Raw genomic sequence first — 21,135 nt, forward strand, 5'->3', positions numbered from 1 at the left:
TTTCTTTTTTATAGTAATTTTCTGACATCACACGTTAGATAACAAACTCAAGTGACAACTACTGCTTTCCTTTTTCAGCGTACGGCACTCGGTTTTGCATACTCTGTCCGTAGCGCTCTCATTATTTGAAAGGACCATTCCAATACAACTTCGCTGGCAGAAATAAAAAAATTTAGATGTGGAGTTATAGCTTGCTTAACAAAGCCATGTGATTTTTTAATTAAAGATTTTTATATCATGGGTCCCTCATTCTTGTGTCACCAAGAACTCCACTCCACAATTAGTTTAGACATTGATGTATGGCTTTCCACTCCGTTTTCAAGCTGTTTTCAAGCTATATATAACACCAATAGAATCTTCACATTTCACAACAACTCAATTCCATTCATAGTATACACAATTTTTTTCTCTTGAGTTCAAAACAAGCTTCAAAGGTTATTAGTTATTAGGTCATAAATTCATAATAACATCATGGGTATTCGTCTACCATTTGTTGTTCTTCAAGCAAAACAGATATTCAAGTCTACGTCGACGCCACAGTTTCATAGTGGATCGAAACAGTCCAACAATGTTCCGAAGGGACATATAGCCGTATACGTTGGAGAGTTGCAGAAGAAGCGTTTTGTTGTTCCGATATCATACTTGAACCATCCTACTTTTCTTGACTTGCTTAGCAGAGTCGAAGAAGAGTTTGGATATAATCATCCTATGGGTGGTCTTACGATTCCCTGCAAAGAAGATGCTTTCATCAATATTACCTCCCAACTACGTGCCTTGTGAAGGATTAATTCCTATATAATACATTAGATTAGAAAAAATAAGACGTGCTATGTAATTGTGTATAGGCTACTATGATTCACTTCATTCTTTCAGTTTCCCTTTCTTTTTCCCATCTATATGGGTTTTTCATTTTGACTTTGGTCTTCTAGACCAATACAAAATGATGATGTACTTTGATGTATAACTTTTTTTCGTCGAATTAGTAATTTGTTTTTGACAGAAGCGAGATCGCCATGACAAATGTAACATCTGCTTCTCTTTCTTCAGTTTAAAGCAGAAAACAAAAATGAGTCACTGTGACAATAGCTCAAACATGTAAATGATCAAACCATTCTCATACTGGTTGATAGAAAATATATAATGGAAATATGTAAATGATCAAAATCATCTGATATACATAATTTATATATATGCCTACATTTTAGTATACACCTAGAGAGTTCTGGCAAAAAAGTACAGGTAGAAATACACGCATACATCCAATATCAGTATCTCTGTCATCAAATATTTATTTAATCCGCGTTGCAAAGGCCAGGTAGCTACGGGTAATCACAAGAATGAGATCTGTACATGAAACTCAATCATCAGAATGTACTTGATGAGATGTCCTACACTTTCCTGCTCTTAAGCATTCAATCGCCTCAGCACTCAAGAAAGCATTATATGCAGCTTTCTTGGGTTTAGATTACTCTTCTTCTACTATACCATTACTCCATTAGGATGAAGGAGATTTCAACATCTATTGAAAAATTATTACCCGTGGTAATGGATGCATGTACACTTAGTCTAAAGATAGATTGCCAGTTCGAATGTTTCGCTGCTGATTGCTAATGTTTTTGCCGAGTCGTGATTGGGATGAGCTCCAGTCACCTTGTAAACCAAATGTGGGAGATGCAAGCTTCGGCTGATACCATTTTGTCAGGCCCACACTATTTATTCTAAGCTTCCCATTCGATTCACTACCCTGGTAAGGAATACGAAGCCTCCTGAACAGCGCTGCAACTGCTTGGCCACCTCTGAAGCCAAAACATTGGATATTTGTCATACATAACTTCTTCAACAATATTTTATTTAGACTTTTTATGCAAGAGAAAACATTATACTGAAAAAAAATTAAAAAGATCAAACAAGAACAACTGAGATCATCTTTCATTATTTCATCTTGGCCAGACATTTATGACAATTTCTCCTAAAAACATAATGCAAAATGGAAAAAGATTAAGATAACCTGCAAACAAAACCTTAACGGTGATGGTAAATGATCTGCCTAATACTACGAGAAAAATTGAAAAAAAAAAAACTTGAAATTTCTGTTGCTTAAGCATGAACTTTGGACACTTAAGAATAGTCATTGTAAACATACATCATGCTACTAACATGACGACGCGTCACCAAAATATATCAGTAACAAATAGTTCTCCCAAAAATAAAAAAATCTAGACTATAGTTGCACAAAGATTTCCATATTTGATTTAGTGGTCTAAAAATAAAACATACTTTTAAGTTTAAACATATGGTGGGTTCTTCTGGCTCATAAAATTTGATTACTAACTCATATCATATGATGTGCTTGAACAAAATGTATTGCTGTAGATAGGTGGGGTAACAATATGAAGTTAAAAAATGCTGGCAGTGGATGCATTTGTGATTGACTATTCTCACCTTTCTGCAAGTATAATAATCCTTTCCCCATAGGGAGACAAAACTGTTGTTTCTTCTACAGGCAATAAAATGATTATATTGGGTAGTCTTGCACCTAAAAAGAATTTCATGGGGAACAACCAAAGAAGTCAGTAGGCAATAATATGAATAATATTTTCCGCCTACTGTTGGGTTAGTAAACTTGTAAATAGCATACTGAAACTAATCATTAATCAAGTTCATTTACACAGACTGTTAAAAAACAGAGGAAAACAACTGCGAGATGTGAACTCCCATTACCACCAATCAAAACATAAACAATCGATTGCCTAGTGAGTGATAGCAAAAAGTCATGAAAGCAAAGCTTAGTTTATAATCGCTTTCACAAAATTCCAGAAAACAAGCCTTTATATTGGCAAAATCATTAGGTAGAAGGAAAGAGAAAAAAATGCACTAGTATAGTGGAGAGCAACTAACTTAAGTTTGATAACCCCATTAGCAAAACATGGATAATAATAAAGTACGATATTTTTAATCAAATGTTGTATTATTATGTTTTTTAGAGTATAACTCATTCTTATAAAACCAGCTTGCAAGACGAGGGCTCTCAAAGTCATATCTCATCATGTAACTCTTAACACACCGTGTCATTGTTGGATTCAAGTGTGAGTGGTTGATTCCATATCGCCTACGAATGGGTAGAATGTTGGATTTATGAGAGAAGATTCATAAACCTAATGCCTTAAGGTTTTTGGTGGAGATGTGACGTCTCCCTCTCTTAAGGTTCTAGAGCATTGGTCTTTTGAGGTTCTGCTTCCGCCTCCTCTCCCGCTCTCCCCAACAAATGGTATCAGAGCCATGGTCGGTTTGGTGGGGTTCAAATACCAAATGCCTTATGGTTTTGAGTGGAGATGTGTCGTCCCTCCTTGTGGTTCTAGAACATCGGTCTCTTTGTTGCTCCCCCCTTCCACAGTCTCCCCAACAAGTGGTATCAAAGCCTTGGTTCGTCTTGGGGGGGGGGGGAGCAAGGAGATGAATCCTATTATAGGAGTGGAGAACCCACTTGTGTGGGAGACATCGCCTATGAATGAGTAGAATGTTGACTTTATAAGAGAAGTGCCACATATACCTAACGCATGGATCATGTTATAGGAGGTGGAAACTCACACTTATGGGAGAGAGTGTTGGGTTCAAGTGTGAGTGCTTGAGTCCCACATCGCCTATGAATGGATAGAATATTTGATTTAAAAGAGAGATGCCTTAAGGTTTTGGATGGAGATGTGGAGTTTCCCTCTCTTGTGCTCCTAGAGCATTGGTTTTGTTGTTGCTTCACATGGAGCATGATCTGAGACGTATGTGAACAGTTTTTATGTGAATACAAGAAGCTAATAGTAATAATACTAGCTATAAGAAAAACATGCATCTATGGTGAATGAACCGGACGCTTACTTACTGATTTTCTTGTTACACTTGATGATATTATAGCATGTCTATGGTGAACGAAACAGACGTTTACTTGCTGATTTTCTTGTTACACTTGATGATATTATACCATGTCTATGGTGAATGAAACAGACGTTTACTTACTGATTTTCTTGTTACACTTGATGATATTATAGCATTTCCAGGTGCATTTAGGGAAGAGAAACAGTAATTGATAGGATTGCATTTTAACGACTCTTTTTTGAAAATTCCTGGATTATATTTGGTTCGGAAATTGGATTCTTGTTGAAATATATTCATAAAAGAAAAGGCATGAAGAGGAAATAACAATGTAGAACTTTGGAGTAAGAATGAACATAACATTCAGAGAGATCCATAGACTAGCAATTTTGTTAAATTTCTTGGTTTTTAATGGAATCTTGCAAGTCCTTTGAATTAGAATATTATTGATTGTTTGGTAACATTTGCTAGAGGTTGAAGAGTAACCGGATTAGAATTGAATTGGCATATTGTTGATGAAATTCTTAAATTTTACACTTAAGACTAAACTTATTTCCATATCCAAATATCAGAATCAATTCCCAAAAATGAAGAGAATGTGTCGTAAGTAAACTCAACTTAGAAAAATAATAAATAATAAATTTTCAACATATATTTCACACAATAAAATTATAAAAAGTGCAAAAGACTGGTAGTAATATAGACGATGATATTACCTGCTGCTAATCGATGCTTGAGACCTTTCAAAATAGTTAAGAGGTATACCTGGAACATTTCATGGATTTAAGGATATGAATTTCACAGTTACAGCAGCAGAAATGTTTATCTACTTTATATAAGTTCACATCTTTAAAAAAATTACATAATGGGGAATTATGATTAACTAAAGTGGCACTAAAGGATTTTTGCAACCACCCCCAGAGGATTTAAACTTTGTCTTTTGAAATTACAAGGTCAAACTCTTAGCATTGATCTGACACCTTATAGACACATATGAGTTTACATCAAACTTGCAAATATTTTAACAATCAATCATGCTTGAAAGAGACATAAAAGTGAAAAAGTGGGAAAATAATAGGCTATTGTTGAAACCAATTCCAACAATGGGACCCATTATTCATCCTTACGTAGGTAAACACATTTCCGTTGTTATCTTGCACTCACCTCAATGAAACTTCTCGTTTGTTGAAACTAGTAAGCAAAACAAGACTTATAAAATTTTGGGCGAGACTTTGGCATGTGACTTGTACATGCCCTAATTCCTTTAAATAGGTTTATACAGTGATTTACTTCCCAACTACAATGGAGATAAAGGATCCCACATGCAATTACTCTCTTTCTCAAGTGTTTCACAGTTAAAATGCAACCTTTTATGTAACATAAATAATCACTGAAGGAGTATTTTAAGTTTTAGACAAACTCACCTCAGCAGTATAAGGATGCAATTCTTTAACATCGATCACAATAGGATTCACATTAAATGATACAGATGGAACAACTCCATATGAAGCAACTTCCTACATGATTTGTAAAGTATTATATGATATCCAGGATCCCTTCGAGACATTAAAACACAATATTTTTTATACTAGTTTCAGTTCTGTAGTCCACCCATACTGACCTCAAGTATTGAAAAAACACGAGGATCATATTCACCAAATCCATCTATCAATGAGCAGAGGTTTGAATTTTGTGAGGATTCAGCGCTTACTCCCAGGTTCTCAACAAGTCTACTTCTCATATATGTATCATAAGGGAATTTCAAGCATCCCAGAATTTGTGACAATACTTCACTTGTAGGTTTTTCACCAGCTCCGATTGTTTCACGATATACCATTAAAGCCAGTGATGTCCTTTAAGAGTAAAAAGCAGCATTAGAAACTTCACTAAGAAAATAACCTAAAAGAAAAGGCCAAGTAAAATAATGGCTATAACAAATAGGGAAAGGGGGATTCACATACTTCACCTATGTTACTAATTCTTCTTTTCTTCTTCAACAGAATTGATTGATTATATACATGGAAAAAAATCGAACCAATTCAAACAAAATATTTCCTAAAATAAATTCAATAGTTTTACGATAAAAAATTAACACGCTAAGATACCAAAATTGAAAAAAAAAAAACAAGAATTAAAAGAATGTATAAATATAAATAGTCATTATTGATCCTTTACTGGTGAAGACAGAGAATCATATATTAAAAACAGATTCAGAAATTATATAGCAAATACCATTCATTATTTACTTGTGGCCGTCCTGAATCAAAAGATAAAACAGGTTCACCAACAAGGCAAGCCTTCTCAAATCTCCGCAGGCACATTCCTTTCAAAGAAATCAAAGTACTATCAGGATTCACAAACCATGAAACTCTCAAGGAATAATTTATGAATAGAGATATAGGCCACCAATTAACTAAAGTCCATGATCTTTGATTTTAACTTCCCAGCAAATAAAGAACTAAATCCATAAATAAAAGCTATGAAAATCATATGACTAATACGTTTTCTTTTATAACTAAAGAGGAGGAATAAGAGTTCATCATATTTCCGTAGCAAGTACAAGAAGAAGAATATTTAATTAATCTGCATGCTTTTTGAAGTAAAAGAAGAAGAAACATTGGGAACTGCATACTTTTTGAAGCAAGTACAAAAAGAATATTTAATTAATCTGACAAAACCCTACAATACTCACCAATTATGCATCGACACATGATGAGAGTAGGGGCTGCACCATCCTTTTTCACTTGCGAAAGGAGCATTAGAGCTGCTTCCATGTCATCCCTCCTACAAAAGCAAGCAGAAAAGAAATTTGGTCAGGAACCCTAACTAAATCATTAGTTTGACAACAAATCCATGTAGATTACTTACTTCTCACTGGCCACAATAAGTATTGAGAATGTGATACTGTTAGGGCGCAATCCTAATCCGTTCATTTCAGATAAAACCTCCAAAGCCTTCTGAAATTGATCCCCGTCACCTGTACGGAACTTACACTGTTTTGAAGTCCATTTTTCTAATAAATGGCTATACTTAAACAATGCAAACATCAGGTAGAGGGGGCAAACAACTGAAGCAGACATAAAATTAAAAACAAAGCTAGAAGTGACCATATTTCAAATAACTCTAAGTTAGAGGGTTTTCACTTTTCACCCGTCTTTATCAAGAAATGTTTCAGGAAAAGAAATGTAAGATCTTAACCAATGTCAAATCAATTTGGCATTTTATTGGAAAAAACTCAAGTACCACGTTGGTTACAAATAAAACCTAAAAAGTTTTTATATAGAGTGACACACCTAATCTAAGTTGGTTTTGGAAACACTAATTCTATTTCATTTACTTGTATTATAGAAGTGATTTGCAAAAGGATTTGACGGTTGACAAAGATTATCAATTGCACAATAAGATTTTGTCTTTTTTTTTTTCTGTTTCTCTCACTCTTTTCAACTTTATTTTCTCTTCTCGTTTTCTGAATTCTAGTCACCAAATGTCATTACTAAAGATGTTGCCTTGGTATTTCCTGCGCAGAGTTTTAAATATAGGAGTTATTTAGGTAATCATGTCTACGAATAACCTTTGATTTTGTCGGTTATATTAGTAAATTGATGTGGATTAGCTATTTGTGTAAACAGTGGCCAGTTTCCCTGCCTTCACTTGTGACTCTTGGCCCCTAACTTACTAGCTATCCAAGTACAAATGGAGAGTATTTTTTATCGAATGTTTAACATCAGATGCCTAATCATGTGATACTCTTTGACCTCTCTTAACCATCTTAATTAATTTGATTACTCTCAATTAACTTTTGCTTCAGATATGTTTACTAAACCAACTAACTGATAGTTACCTAATTTCACTAGCCCTACCATCTTCCTTCAAATGTAGTTACTTTTACTATGAAATGCTTCTCAAAACCAATCACTTAGTGTTGAAGCATAAAATCCTGAATGAACGAAAAACGAAATTGGAAAAAAGAAGGATATGTCAAACTTACAAAGTGCAGTGAGCAATGCATTAACAGTTGAAACTGTTTGCACCAATTTAAGAGATTTAAGATAATCATAAAGCTCCAACCCTTTCTGCCAATTTTTTGTCTGGAATAAGCATTTATCACTAGTTAGTAAATGGTGAACTTATTACAGGCAACAGAAGTATTGAAATAACATAAGCTAACAAAGAAAAGAAACTTAAAAGGGTGTTGTAGTTGCCTAAGGTTTTACCTGTACTTCATATGCTATATCAATTTTAATAAAGTACTACTTAAGATTCTTAGATTAAGAAGTTTAGATTCATTATTTTTAGCTTCTAGATGCAGGGTCATCAACCAGAACACAAAATCCTTAGCTACTACACTAATCGGACATTTATACTCCACCTTTTAGACTGAAGCTATTTCTTATAATACATATCTGAATAGTGAAACCCAGTACTTATAATACATATCCGAATAAAAAATCTAATAATAGTTAATTAACTGAAATAAACTTTCCCAAATTAAAGGCATAATTCAAAACTAAAATAACTTTTTATTACATGTATTTTTTTAAACATAATTCAATAGACTCCATTGTTAAGTATACCTTCAATCCTTTTCAATTCCTATATGCAGATCCTGATTTAACTCAGTTACTCTGCAAAACCAATGATCCATGCACAACTACAAGATGCCGGGGTAAGACTAGACTCATTACTTATTAAGATATTAACAATGATTTCATTTTATGGAGTCTAAGGTGGACTTGTATAGTTTGCAATGACAGTGACTTGTATGGTTTGCAATGAAACTCGTCTCTCAAGTGACAAATATATTACTATCTTATTACATAGCTCTGATTAGCGGTAATTTTTTTTCTTAGAAATTGCAAACTGACCCGACACTGTAGGCTTTGTTTGGGAGTTTGAAGGGGAAGGGAGGAGAGGCCTTTAAAAAAAAATGGAATGATTAAGTGAAAGAGCAGAAGGATTTAGATTGGAAAAGTTTTGGAGGATTTATTTTTTTATTTAAAAATAAAACCCCTAATTTGGGGAATTAAAATATTATATTGGAGAAGTTGGAGGGTTTAGACAAATTGTTCAAATATAATTTACATTGTTATAATATTTCAAAAATTAAAAATATGTTAATGACAAACACTCTTTTATCATTCTATACAAATTTTATTTTTTTCAAAAAATAAAGATTTCTCTATATTTTAAAAAAAATATCGTATTTCTAAACTCTCTCTTCCCTCCTCCAAACTCCCAAACAAAGCCTAAATGAATTTGGGTGAAGCCTCTGAATTTTGTTCCTGACTTGATCATCCGACCACTAACTCATGCACCATACAACTATCCTCACAGCTGCTGCCACTTACAACATCAAGAAGGCATTATTCAATTTGAAATCGTCCAGTTCGAATTTAGGAAGAACCCTAGCTCTAATTCAAGTTAGGAGAATCCAAAACTGCTATAGATAACTGGGGAACTGAAGAAGAATCAAATGAGGGGATATTGATGCTTACAAATGGGGCAGATATTGCATTGTCTCATAACAATAAACTCAGCAGGAGATGGAAATAGGTTTGCATCATCGTAACAAAAGAAACATGTAAGTTTGCATCCCTAACGAGAACTCACTATTGTTTCTGTGATAGAATGTTTATGGTAAGAAGTTAAGAACCCAGTAAACTTGCTGACATAGAGGATAAGAAAAATTTCTGACATTTTGTACTTGACTGGATATGGTACAGATTGCATCTCAAAGAAGGAATCAAATTTGCTTCTCTCCAACAACAATTGATAAAATGCTCAAGCCTGATTTGTCTGTGTCGAATGCATTACGGACTCTGCTGGTAGAAATCCCAACACAGGTATGATGGCGATTCTAAGCATTCTCAAAGAGCATGCATTGAATGTTGAACAAAGACTTGGAAATGAGGCACTGGGTTTGGTGGATAGTATGGAAATTGATGAGTGTGGGGCCAAACATGGTAAACTGAAATACTTAAATATATGAGTTTGCGGAATGTTAACAAAGCAATAGTAGGCACTTACATGCGCTAACAAAAATAGGGAACACATAAATGCAATAAAACAAAAAAAGAAGTATCACCTATACTACCAAGTTATTTTTTATTGCCCATGGTGAACTATATGAATGATGGTTCACTTATACTCCTCAGTCATTTTCTTGTGCCCCAATTTTGATTTGTTTTATTCCCTTTAAATCATTATACTTGGCCAGACATACATACCTTGCAACAGGCACCCATCAACGAGCTATATGTCATTATTCCAATCGGTAATCCTTCTTTCCGGGCTTGTTGTAGGATATCAAAGGCAGCCTCCAGCTTTTTGGCATGCCCAGCAACATCTATTAGTGCACTCATAAACATCTGCATGGTGAGTCAATAACTTCTGTAAGCAAACAGTGGTAGAGAAAGGACGGCACACTACATACAAGAACCACTTCAAGAAACCACCATACACATAAAGGCAGAATGTTAAAATTTAAAACAAAAAAAATGCAGATTTCAATAACCCATATCACCCAAAGAATTCAAAAATAAAAACATAATACCTCATCAGGGAGCACCCCTTTCTGGGTCATATCATTGTATACACTACGTGCAAATTCCCAATCTCCAGTTTGACTACAAGAATTAACTGCAATTGTGTAAACTTCTGAAGATCCCTTTATATTATATTGTTGTATCATCTTATAAACTTCATGTGCACGTTCAACCTATAGAAAACTCATTGTTGTTAAGTATTACATACATTTCATGAAACATAAGAATTATTCAACAAAAAAAAATTATACTAGGAGAGAAATAGGGAAAGAAATATCCAGACCTGACCAGCCTTTGCACATGCCTTCATCAATGTACCAATAGTTACATGGTCTGGCTCAATAGGCTGTATTTCAGCTTCCATTTCTGATACCACATCAAAGGCACGAGACACTGCTCCGGACTGTGCACATGCAGCTATAAGTGCATTGAAAACAACACGATCTGGCTTCACATTCTACTGCATACAAACATTTCATCAGTATGTACACAAATGTAAGAGGAACTTGTCTAATACCGCTGATAGGTGACAATATAATTCTTTAGAAAAATATGTTGCAAAAATTGTACCTTTGACCTCATTATCCCATAAGCACCAAATGCTTTACCTACTTGACCTGCTCTAGCACAACCATCAATAAGTGCTCCATAGGTATGAACATTAGGTTCCACTCCAGAATTAACCATCTTGTGAAACACCTAAGCACACATAATAATATTTTTACTATATATGGGATTTAGAGAAAATATAATTATCCCTAAGAATGTCAGGCTAAGGTGAATCAATTAAGAAAGCCTGGAAGAGAGACATTGTACCTCAAACATTAGATCAACCTTCCCACTTTTGGCACAAGTTGATATCAGATTGGTATAAAGTTTGCAATCAGGATCTAGTTGAGCATCCTTAAGAAGTTGCATAATTTGGAAAGCCCCTGAACATAGAACACGAATGTCATGCACTGAAAAGGAGGAAAAGAAAGAGCCTTTTAGAGGGTAACAAACACCACCTTACCTTCGGAATCTTGGGAGCTTCCACACACTGACATAAGCATATTAAATGTACTCAGCGTTGGATTTGGAATAAGCCTAACATAATCAAAAGCTTCTTTAACAGCTTTTTGTTTCTTGCAGATTTTGAAAAACTTGGCATGATAAACCTATAACAAGTGAATATGGCATATAAGAAAAACTCAAAATAAAAGAACAGAATGGCCGGAAACAACAATAAATATGCATGTACCTTAGTCATATCTAATAAACCCTTCATTTCCATATCTTTAAGCAATTCTACACATTCACGTAACCTGACAAAAACCAATGTACTTCAGGATAAGTTTTTCGAGCTTTAAATTAAAAGTAAAGAAACGTAAGGAGGAGTTTGACCACAACGTTTCATTCAAAGCAAATTTGTCACATGCATAAAATTCCAACAAGCAGTGATCTAAAGACATTTTTATGTTCTTTAACATTTATTGGAGTACCTCCCAGCTGTTAGTAAGGTATTATATTTGCTTAGAAGCTCTGAAGGATCAATATTCTGACCATCGTGGACCCTGATTTGATCATTTTTCTGATCCACATGCACCATGATGTGGGAACTCTGGGGAAAAACATCGTTACTATTATGATCCATATAGTTCCTTTCCCTGTCTCTCGTATATCTGTTGGCTTTCCTCAAATTTTTACTTGTATGCTGCGGAGGGTAGCCTTCTTTGTGACCCGAAGTTTTAACTGCTTCGTCAATGTACTCTGAAACAACAAACAATGTTTACAGTAAAGTATTGACTAAATTTTGATTACTCATCAGTGATATTATGATTTGACCAACTACATTGTCAAAGAAACTATTATCATCTAGCATTTTCTTTTATGTAGAGAAACATCTACCTGCATTTTGTAGAGAAACATCGGCCGATAATCTTAATCCATTCAAGCTGATATTTCTTATAGCTGCTGGCCCTCCTGTTTTATTCACAAAAGAAGCACTGGGAGAAAATGACTTGTTACTAAGGGGTGTAATGGATCCGGGTGCAGAATTATTGTCCTCATAAAACATGTACAGCCCTTCCCTAACAGATTCACCAAAAGGGACATCACTTTTGATGGCATGAAGCTCAATTTTTTCATCAATGTGGCCATTGACTGTATCGTGCGTGTCATCTAAACCAACAGAAGAAGCACTAGGCTCTGGTTTGACCATACTCAAAGGCAACTCGAGATTAGAGTCAACTACATCTTGATTTTCTTCCACTTGTAGAGTCATTTCTTCAGCAAAAGCTATAGGCTCCAATGGACTCGATTGGAAAGCCACAGATAAAAAAGGCTCCTCTAATACATGGGAACCATTACCATTGACACTAGAGTCAAGAACAGACGAAGATGATTCTAATGTTTGAGTCTTCAAAGCTGTTTCCTGCACCATGGAAGATTCCAAAAAATGGCGGTGGACTTCTTGGTCCTCAAAAACATGTATGTCCTTTCCTTTGTGATCATTTAACTTCCCAGCGTCATTCAGTGAGTTATCCCTTTGAAATTCTGGAAAACTGAGAATCTGACTATCAATAACCTGGTTCCCAACATTACTTCCTTGAGGTGATAATGCAAAATTTGCACGTCCCTGTATCACTAATAGTGAAAATGTTAATTAAAGTATTATTAATTATTATATAAAATATGAGTACAGAGCATATGCAATCAATTCAAAAAATACTTCAAACTAGGCCAAAAAGGAAACACTGAAACACCATAAACATTAGCTAGCAATGTTTTACTATGAAGCACGGACACCTCTAAGAGTAGCCGTGTGACTGTGTCGCGGTGTCCGATACTTGTATGGCACCCGTACGACATGTGTCGGAAAAGTCAAACAGGTGTCTTCCAAAAAATAGATTTTTTTATTATTTCGACACTCTTTAAATCGGTGTCGAACATTTGTATGACACTCGTTCAACACTTGTCGAACAATTCAGATAAATTTTTTCAAAAATATTTGTTTTCAACATACCTTACACATCTCTTAGACATGTATTGGAACAATATTATCAATGAAAAATTAAAGACATTAATTTTCATTAGAAATTTTTTAACACGTTTAATAATAGATAGATAATTGAAGCTTAAATACTATCGTATATATAGCAGTATCGGTGTCCTCGGTTTTTGATATTATCAGTGTCAAAATGTCCGTGTCGTGTAGTGTCGTGGTGTCCGTGTCGGAGTCCATGCTTCATAGATGTTTTAACAGAAAAATACCACCATATGTATAACATTAAATAAATTAAATTAATTAGTCTAGGAAGGAAAAACTCACCATCAGATTTTGACTGTTTAATTAAATAACTGAGTTTATACAATTCAATTTTAAACATATTTTGACAACATCTATGGTGGTTTGAATAAGGTTTTAAGCAACTGTTCACGTTTCAGTCGGTATTGGTGTTGCACTTCTAATTGCAGTAGTCGCGGTGTGAATTAACTACAATTTCTTTTTCGTCATAAAAACAAAGTGAATAATGATATCAGTATTAGCACCTTTCGATATAGTTTTGTAGCGGCGGTTTTCACAGTTTTTAGAACCTATTATAAATTATCTAAAGTCTGCAACTAATATCCATATGTATATATATGCAGGTTCATGTGAAGATCCAAAAATGAACTTAAATTTCCATATACTGAAATATACATAACTGAAAACGAACATTCAAACGGTACGAAAATGAGAATAAGAATGCGGCACCGAATTATAGAAAAAGCATAAGGAAAATGAAGAGTATAGAGTGCAGAGTAATTTGACCTGGCTGAGATTCTTCTTTCTCTTGTTGAGAGTGAAGTGAATCAAAGAAACAGCAGATATAGTAACAACGACGACAACGACAATAAGCGGATTAGACTGAAAAGAAGCCTTGAATACGAAGCGTGGGGAATGGAGGCGAAGAAGCCCTAACCTATTTCTCCGTTTGTTTGGAGAGAGAATTGATGAAGCTGAAGCTGAACCTGGAGGTGGAGGTGGTCTGAGACTGCGATTGCAACCGAGGAATTGCGTGCGATGAGAGGAAATAGTGAGGGGAGAAGTTAATCGGAAGGTGCGGTGGTGGTGGTGGTTGACGCAGAAGTTAACTTCCATGGATGAAGAAAGGAGAGTGAGAGGGAAAAATGAAGAGTGAGAAAGATGAGAGAGTGAAATGAAGCATTAGCAGGAAGGAGAGGAGGTTGTTGAGATACTTGAAAACCAGAGGTAAACACCACTACTTCTGGCTCATATGATCCTATTTTTTGCTGACGTGGCGCGTTTTTGTTTTTCCGTTAATCTATGAGGCACCACAGAATGACTCCAACTTGCCTTTTTGGAAAAATATTAAAATACCGTTAATTATATAGTAGATTAAAATTAATTGTTGATAAAAATTATTTATTTATAATATATTAAATCACAAACATACATCTTCAACTTTACACTTCAATATTGCTACCAAAAAAAAAAAAAAAACTTTACACTTCAATATTATTTATGTCACATGATCTCTAATCTTGTACATTTTATAAAATTCATTTTTTATTTTTTAAAAGACTAAACATAAGATATGCTTAAATTTTAACTTAGAAAAAACTCAATTATAAAAATGATAAATAATAAACCATAATCAAAATCTAAATCTAGGAAATGCATCTATTTAGGAAATGCCACATTTTATTTGATTTACAAAATAGAAATGTTTTCTGGAGAAATTCATTTATTTGAAACTATATTCCCTTTACATTTTCATACAACTCTTTACCAACATCTTTTTTAGATCTACACTAGCAAATAAGCTGTTGGACGGCTACATTTATTTGATATTATATATATATATATATATATATATATATATATATATATATATATATATATATATATATATATATATATATATATATATATATATATATATATATATATATATATATATATATATGAGGAGGGATCAAATTACACCCGAAGAGTTACACCACGAGTTACACTTGTTTAATAACTACATCTCAAATTAATATTTTTTAAATTCAACCGTTGGATTGAAACATAATATCATATAGATCATACCTATAAAGTTTGAGCTTAATCTATAATGATTTACTATATCATCAAGATATCCAAAGATTAACGTCAAAATGAGCTTTTATATAACGTTAATTTTGATGTAATTCAATGACATAGTAAATCATTATAGATTAAGCTCAAACTTTATAGGTATGATCTATATGATATTATGTTTCAATCCAACGGTTGAATTTAAAAAATATTAATTCGAGATGTAGTTATTGAACGAGTGTAACTCGTGGTGTAACTCTTCGGGTGTAATTTGATCCCTCCTCTATATATATATATATATATATATATATATATATATATATATATATATATATATATATATATATATATATATATATATATATATATATATAACTTGCTTAGATATTTATAATATTAAATGGTAAATATAATTGTATAAAGAATAATGATATTCAAGAATTTGCATAGGTTAAAATAATTTTGCATGGTGGTTTTATACTTAAATGCATATTAAAAGCATCATTTATAAAAAAAAAAATCGTGAATTTAACTAATCGTGTCCCGTTATAAATTTATTTATTATGATATAGATTTTATTTAAATAAACATGTAGATATTTATTGATAGTGCCCCGTGAATAAAAAAATAAAAAGTTTGACATTTGAAAATAAAAATTTTGTGTCTCAAATAAAAATAATTGCTAAATAAAATATGTATTTTGACATTTGAAAATAATATTTTAATAATTCTGTTAATTTAATTTATTAATTAATTTATGTTTAAAAAAGAAAAAGAAAAAAGAGAAAATTGAGAGAAAGAAAATTGAAATGAAAGTGAAAATATTGGAGAGAGAAAAGGAAAATGATAATTTGAAAAGTGAAAGATTGGGGGACATGTGTTGCATTTTGGTTTGTTTGAAAGTTGAATAAAATTGTTGGATTATGAAAAGACAATTTAGTCCTTTTTGCTTTATAAATTGTTGAAACAAAAAGGGTAATTTGGGTAGAATGGTAGACTTCTTTTTAATAGCTTGATAGTAGACATCATCCTACCTCCAATGACTTCTCCCTAAACTACCTTCATACCAACAATCATCATAAAAGTACAAATAACCCAAAATGAACGACAATTCATTCCTTACTCACATAAACCACGGATCTATATTAAAATCACTCCATGACATCACAACTACATCTTCTAACCTCTAAATTCTAAACATTAGAAAGTCAATTAGAATTACAAAACTCTTAACTAATCTCGAACACTAGATATGTACATTACTTCAAGGTAAACATAATTTATGTTATTTTGATTGCCCGTGTAACATATTTTATCACTTACGGAAAGTTCTTTCTTATAATTTATGTTATAGGTTGGCCAGAGTGGCCATCTGTCGCAGTTTAGAGGAATACAATAATTCGTTCAATTATTCGTAGCACATGGGAACGACCATGGAGAAGAGTACAAGAGATCTAGTGGCAGGATACACCAATGACTCTCTGCATCTCGCACCTATAGAATAGCGGGTTGTTATAACTGCTTCATTATGTAAAGGGCACGCGCGCTAATTTTAGGTACACAATTTCAAACTCCATCCACTTATCTCTTTCGCATACTGGCTTGAGAGTTGGAGTGTTAACCTTGTAGGATAGTCTTTCCTTTACTGCACCACAAGTTCAAGTCTGTTGTTGTGCATCGCAACCACAACTCTAGCAGATCAACACTTATTTTCATAGTTTCTGAATCTTTTAATATCAAACCTTCCAACCATGGTTAGATCTAAAGCTACTTGTTTCGCGGCTCTACACGAAGAAGCCATCATTGTTGTTACCACTTAAGTTGGAAGAAATTAGTTGTCTCATCCTCCTCCTCCTCAAGGAAATACAGATTAAGCTATTATGAACACTCTGTAGCATCCAGATCTACTCTAACCTTCTCAAATCACATAATCTGCTTCACAACTCAAACAAAGTAAGCCTTCGCCCAGGCCTCTAGTACACCATCAGCCTCAAGGCCAGAAACATTATTTGGCTTCTCGTTGTTGCAGGCTAACCTCATAATACAATGTGCTAATAAGTTGTTGAATATTATGCATAACATCATCCGACAACATAACTCGTAGGCGATAGAGGAAAGATTTTTTCGTTTGGAAGAAAGTTTACACAACGCACCTCCGAAGGGGAACATCGTGCAAGAAACTGTTCCCAAGACAAGCCAGACTATTATTCATGGGTCGTCCGTGTCACATAAAAACAAAGTTATGAAATCTCCAGATCACCAGAAAAACAAGAGTCGTTAAACTCCTCCCCAAAACCATATAGGAGACCGAGGTAGCCATATTCCTCCTTAGGAGCAGGTGAAGAAACCACCATTGAATAATTCGCATAAACATCCTATTTGCACCTACATCCTAGACAATCAAATAATAAAGTCACAAGAAAAACCTTTTAAGCTGAAGGAATAGAATGGGAAAGAGGCCCCGACGAGCACATACAACTCATCAATGATCGATTAAACTACTTTCACGTTGATGAAACTGATAAGTGAAAATTATTTGCACTAACTCTGACAAGGTATGCCCGGCCTTAGTTCAGAATTTTGCTAGACGGGAGCATTGAGTAGTGAAGCAATATCTTTGAAAGATTCAAAGTTCATTTCAACACCCAAAAAAGGCATCTAGCGACGATAATTTCCCTAAGCGGGACATTACAAGGAAAGAAAGAGAGCTTATAGTCGTACATAGACCATTTCATACACGTGGTTCTGGAAGTAGAAGGAGCAAAAGAGGGCCTCAAATGCAGGATATTTGAGAATGGCCTGTTACAAGGTAGCTACTCTAGACAGAAGTTGGGGTGCATGGAGGCACGAAGTGTGAAAGAACTACTGATAGGGAACAACCCTTCATTAACCTATAGGAGAAATATAATGCCTGATATGACTACTCGGCTGCACCAAATATAGGTTTCAGCCAGTCGTTTGGGAAATACTCCCGCGGGTGGAAGGATAAATCTGATTGGGGACCCATGGTCGATACAGTAATTACACTCCTCTAAATGCCTCACGAGAGAGGATTTACTAGGAGTTTTCCAACACGAAGTTCCAGAAGGCAAGATTCAGACATCACTACCCCATTAGAGAGTCATCCAAAGTTGATAAGACGAAATATAGTCGCTTCTATAAGGGCCACGACCATAACATTGATGATTGCATTTAGCTGAAGGATGCCATTAGGGGTTTGATAAAGAGGGGTCACCTATTTGAGTATGTCATGGGAGGAAAAAGAGATATAGAAGAGTCGCCCAAGAGAAAGTTCCCTTCCAGAGTTATGGATATCGTGACCAACTGAGAGGGGACCAGTGGCGAAGATAAATGAGAAAGCAAAGTGAAGTGCCAACATATTACTTCCATCATCGGGGGAGCTCCTTGGATGAACATCCCATCTAAAGGGACGACGAATAGAAAAATTGTTAAATTGATGGTTGTCCATAAGAAGGAAGGGGGTACATCAACCAAGACCCTAGACATGCGAATGATTGGGCTCTAGGATTGCAATAAAGTCGGGGAAACCCCAAATGAGATCTTCCCCTAGGAATAAAGTGCCACTGTCAAGGTCTCTCAAATCTTAATTGATGGGGCCAACTCACGTGGCATAATGTATTTCGAGCTGTTTGAGATGATGGGCCTCAAGAGAGGAAATTTATGGTCAGACTTACATGCGTTTAACGAAACAATAACCCAACTATGGAGGTATGTCAAATTGATGATATATATATATATATATATATATATATATATATATATATATATATATGTATAGAAGAAGGAAGATACGTCTTGGCTGAGAATTCAATTTCCTTATGGTCCCTTACAAGAGTGCTTACAACTGCATTCTTGGAAGACCTTTTGTAGTTGCCTTGGATGTTGTGGCCTAACTAATGCACCTCAAACTAAAATTTCACAATATTCACGATGAACCAATCATAGTCAATCTTGATCTCTATGAGCACAAAAGAACATATCAAGCACTCCAATAAGACCTTGGGAAAAGCAAGACCATGGAAATAAATGTAGCCTCTCTAACCGGCCTACTCGTTAACATGAATATCCGATCTACCTAAAGTGTCTAACCCGACGAGATGTAAAATAGGGAGAATCAACGGTGGCCTACCCATGTGGTTCTGTTTACAAATTTGTATTTGATGTTATTTTTCATAAAGTTAATACCTTTACAAAGTTTACGATAAATTGTTAATGAAGAAATTGCAAGTTCTAAAATATCTCTTTTCTTTGTAATTGTGTAAGGTAAAAACGAGTTAGAGATACGATCGAATGGATCGCAGCCCTAACACAAACACTCAGGGGTGATGTCGCAAATACCACGAGCGTGCAAAACAACAACAAAAACACCATAACCTAAAGCACACATGCAAAGAAATTGATAAAACCACTAAAACAACAATATTATCTCTGGTAGCAAGCCACTCTAGAGGCCGGGGTGGGTTGACTACATGTCAACCTCGGACCAGGTTTTCACCTAGGATAAGGGGTGCTGACTCTTTGTAATACGGTAGGAGAACTGACTTTTTGAAATGTTGCAGATAGCAAGAGTCGCCACCGACTTTTATTTTATCCAATTAGGAAAGGCTAAAAGAACAGAAAAAGACCTTTTAAAAGACTTTGAGTTCGGGGGGTAGGTTATAAAAAGGGAAGGTATAAGCACCCTTTGTATTCATGGTTATCCATGGACTCTTAATTGCTCGGCTCACTTTGTTCTCAAAAATGTTTGATGTGTAGTGTGTGAATAGTAAAAACTTTGTTAAGGACTTTAGCTTGTAAATAAGCGTAGCCTCGTTTTGAAAGTATTTAAAAAAGAGTGTGAGAAAAAGATTTTTTGAATTTAAATCAGCGCAAGCAATTAGTAGCAACTACCCTAATTTTAAGATTTCTGTTCTTTAAGCTTTTCAGTTTGAAAGGGCTATCCATACCATAAAGAGGGTAGGAAGTCCTTTCGTTGGATGTTAGGGTCATCGAGGAATTATTGTTTGCCATAAAACGGTCCCTACCAAGTAGAGGTAGGTAGTCTTTAGGGAAGGATATAATAGTCATTAATCTTTTTTAGGCAACAGGCGAGGATACCTTAGCAATGGGACAATCATCTTATTTCCGAGGCAACATCGAGGGACAAGATCTTATGATGATTTCAGTGTATTAAGGCAACACTTGCTTTAGGTACCCTCGGAATCGAGGGACTTGACTATTTTAGAATCCTAATTAAAGGCAACAGGCAACAGGCAACAAGAAGGTTACCCTAAAGGTGAATGTGTGGCACAATCAAGTGATTAGATTCAGATATTTATCTTATAATTAGTTATACTAAGTTAATTCAAGGCTTGCACTCCCTAGGATTACTAACCATAGCAGTATAATAAAGTAGTTTAAAGATCCTACGCTATTACAATAAACACCTGTAAGGCAGAAAAATAAAGGCGGAAAAAAAACCTAAGCTGTTACAATAAAACCCTGAAGGGTGACAGAAAATAAAGCAGAAAATTTTACAAGGCTTTGGGGCAGATACATTATAGATCAAAAATTAAAATTGTAAATTGACAAGGCAAACAGAAAGATATTGAAAAAAAGAAAGGCAAAATAAATTAAAATGAAAGGGTTTTTTGAAAAGAT

At 34.5% G+C, this 21,135-nt stretch overlaps 2 protein-coding genes across 2 annotated transcripts; one reads left to right on the forward strand and one right to left on the reverse strand.

The window, feature by feature from the left end:
- Positions 1–254: 254 nt before the first annotated feature.
- LOC131602153 (auxin-responsive protein SAUR21-like) lies at positions 255–975 on the forward strand. Its single transcript, XM_058874168.1, has one exon. The coding sequence runs from the start codon at positions 472–474 to the stop codon at positions 778–780; it is 309 nt and encodes a 102-aa protein (XP_058730151.1). The 5' UTR covers positions 255–471; the 3' UTR covers positions 781–975.
- A 142-nt stretch (positions 976–1,117) lies between these two features.
- On the reverse strand, positions 1,118–14,649 carry LOC131602149 (pentatricopeptide repeat-containing protein MRL1, chloroplastic-like). Its single transcript, XM_058874164.1, has 19 exons — positions 14,203–14,649; positions 12,297–13,026; positions 11,891–12,158; positions 11,650–11,713; positions 11,422–11,566; positions 11,226–11,341; positions 10,980–11,108; positions 10,693–10,866; positions 10,418–10,582; positions 10,092–10,232; positions 7,853–7,952; positions 6,733–6,841; positions 6,557–6,648; positions 6,097–6,187; positions 5,486–5,717; positions 5,289–5,381; positions 4,581–4,629; positions 2,443–2,536; positions 1,118–1,796 (listed from the first exon to the last, which is right to left on the reverse strand). Exons 1-19 carry the CDS (start codon positions 14,530–14,532, stop codon positions 1,562–1,564), a joined length of 3,357 nt encoding a protein of 1,118 aa, XP_058730147.1. The 5' UTR covers positions 14,533–14,649; the 3' UTR covers positions 1,118–1,561.
- Positions 14,650–21,135: the final 6,486 nt, after the last annotated feature.

The sequence above is a fragment of the Vicia villosa genome, linkage group LG5 (genome assembly GCF_029867415.1).
Source record: "Vicia villosa cultivar HV-30 ecotype Madison, WI linkage group LG5, Vvil1.0, whole genome shotgun sequence".
Taxonomy (NCBI): Eukaryota; Viridiplantae; Streptophyta; class Magnoliopsida; order Fabales; family Fabaceae; genus Vicia; species Vicia villosa.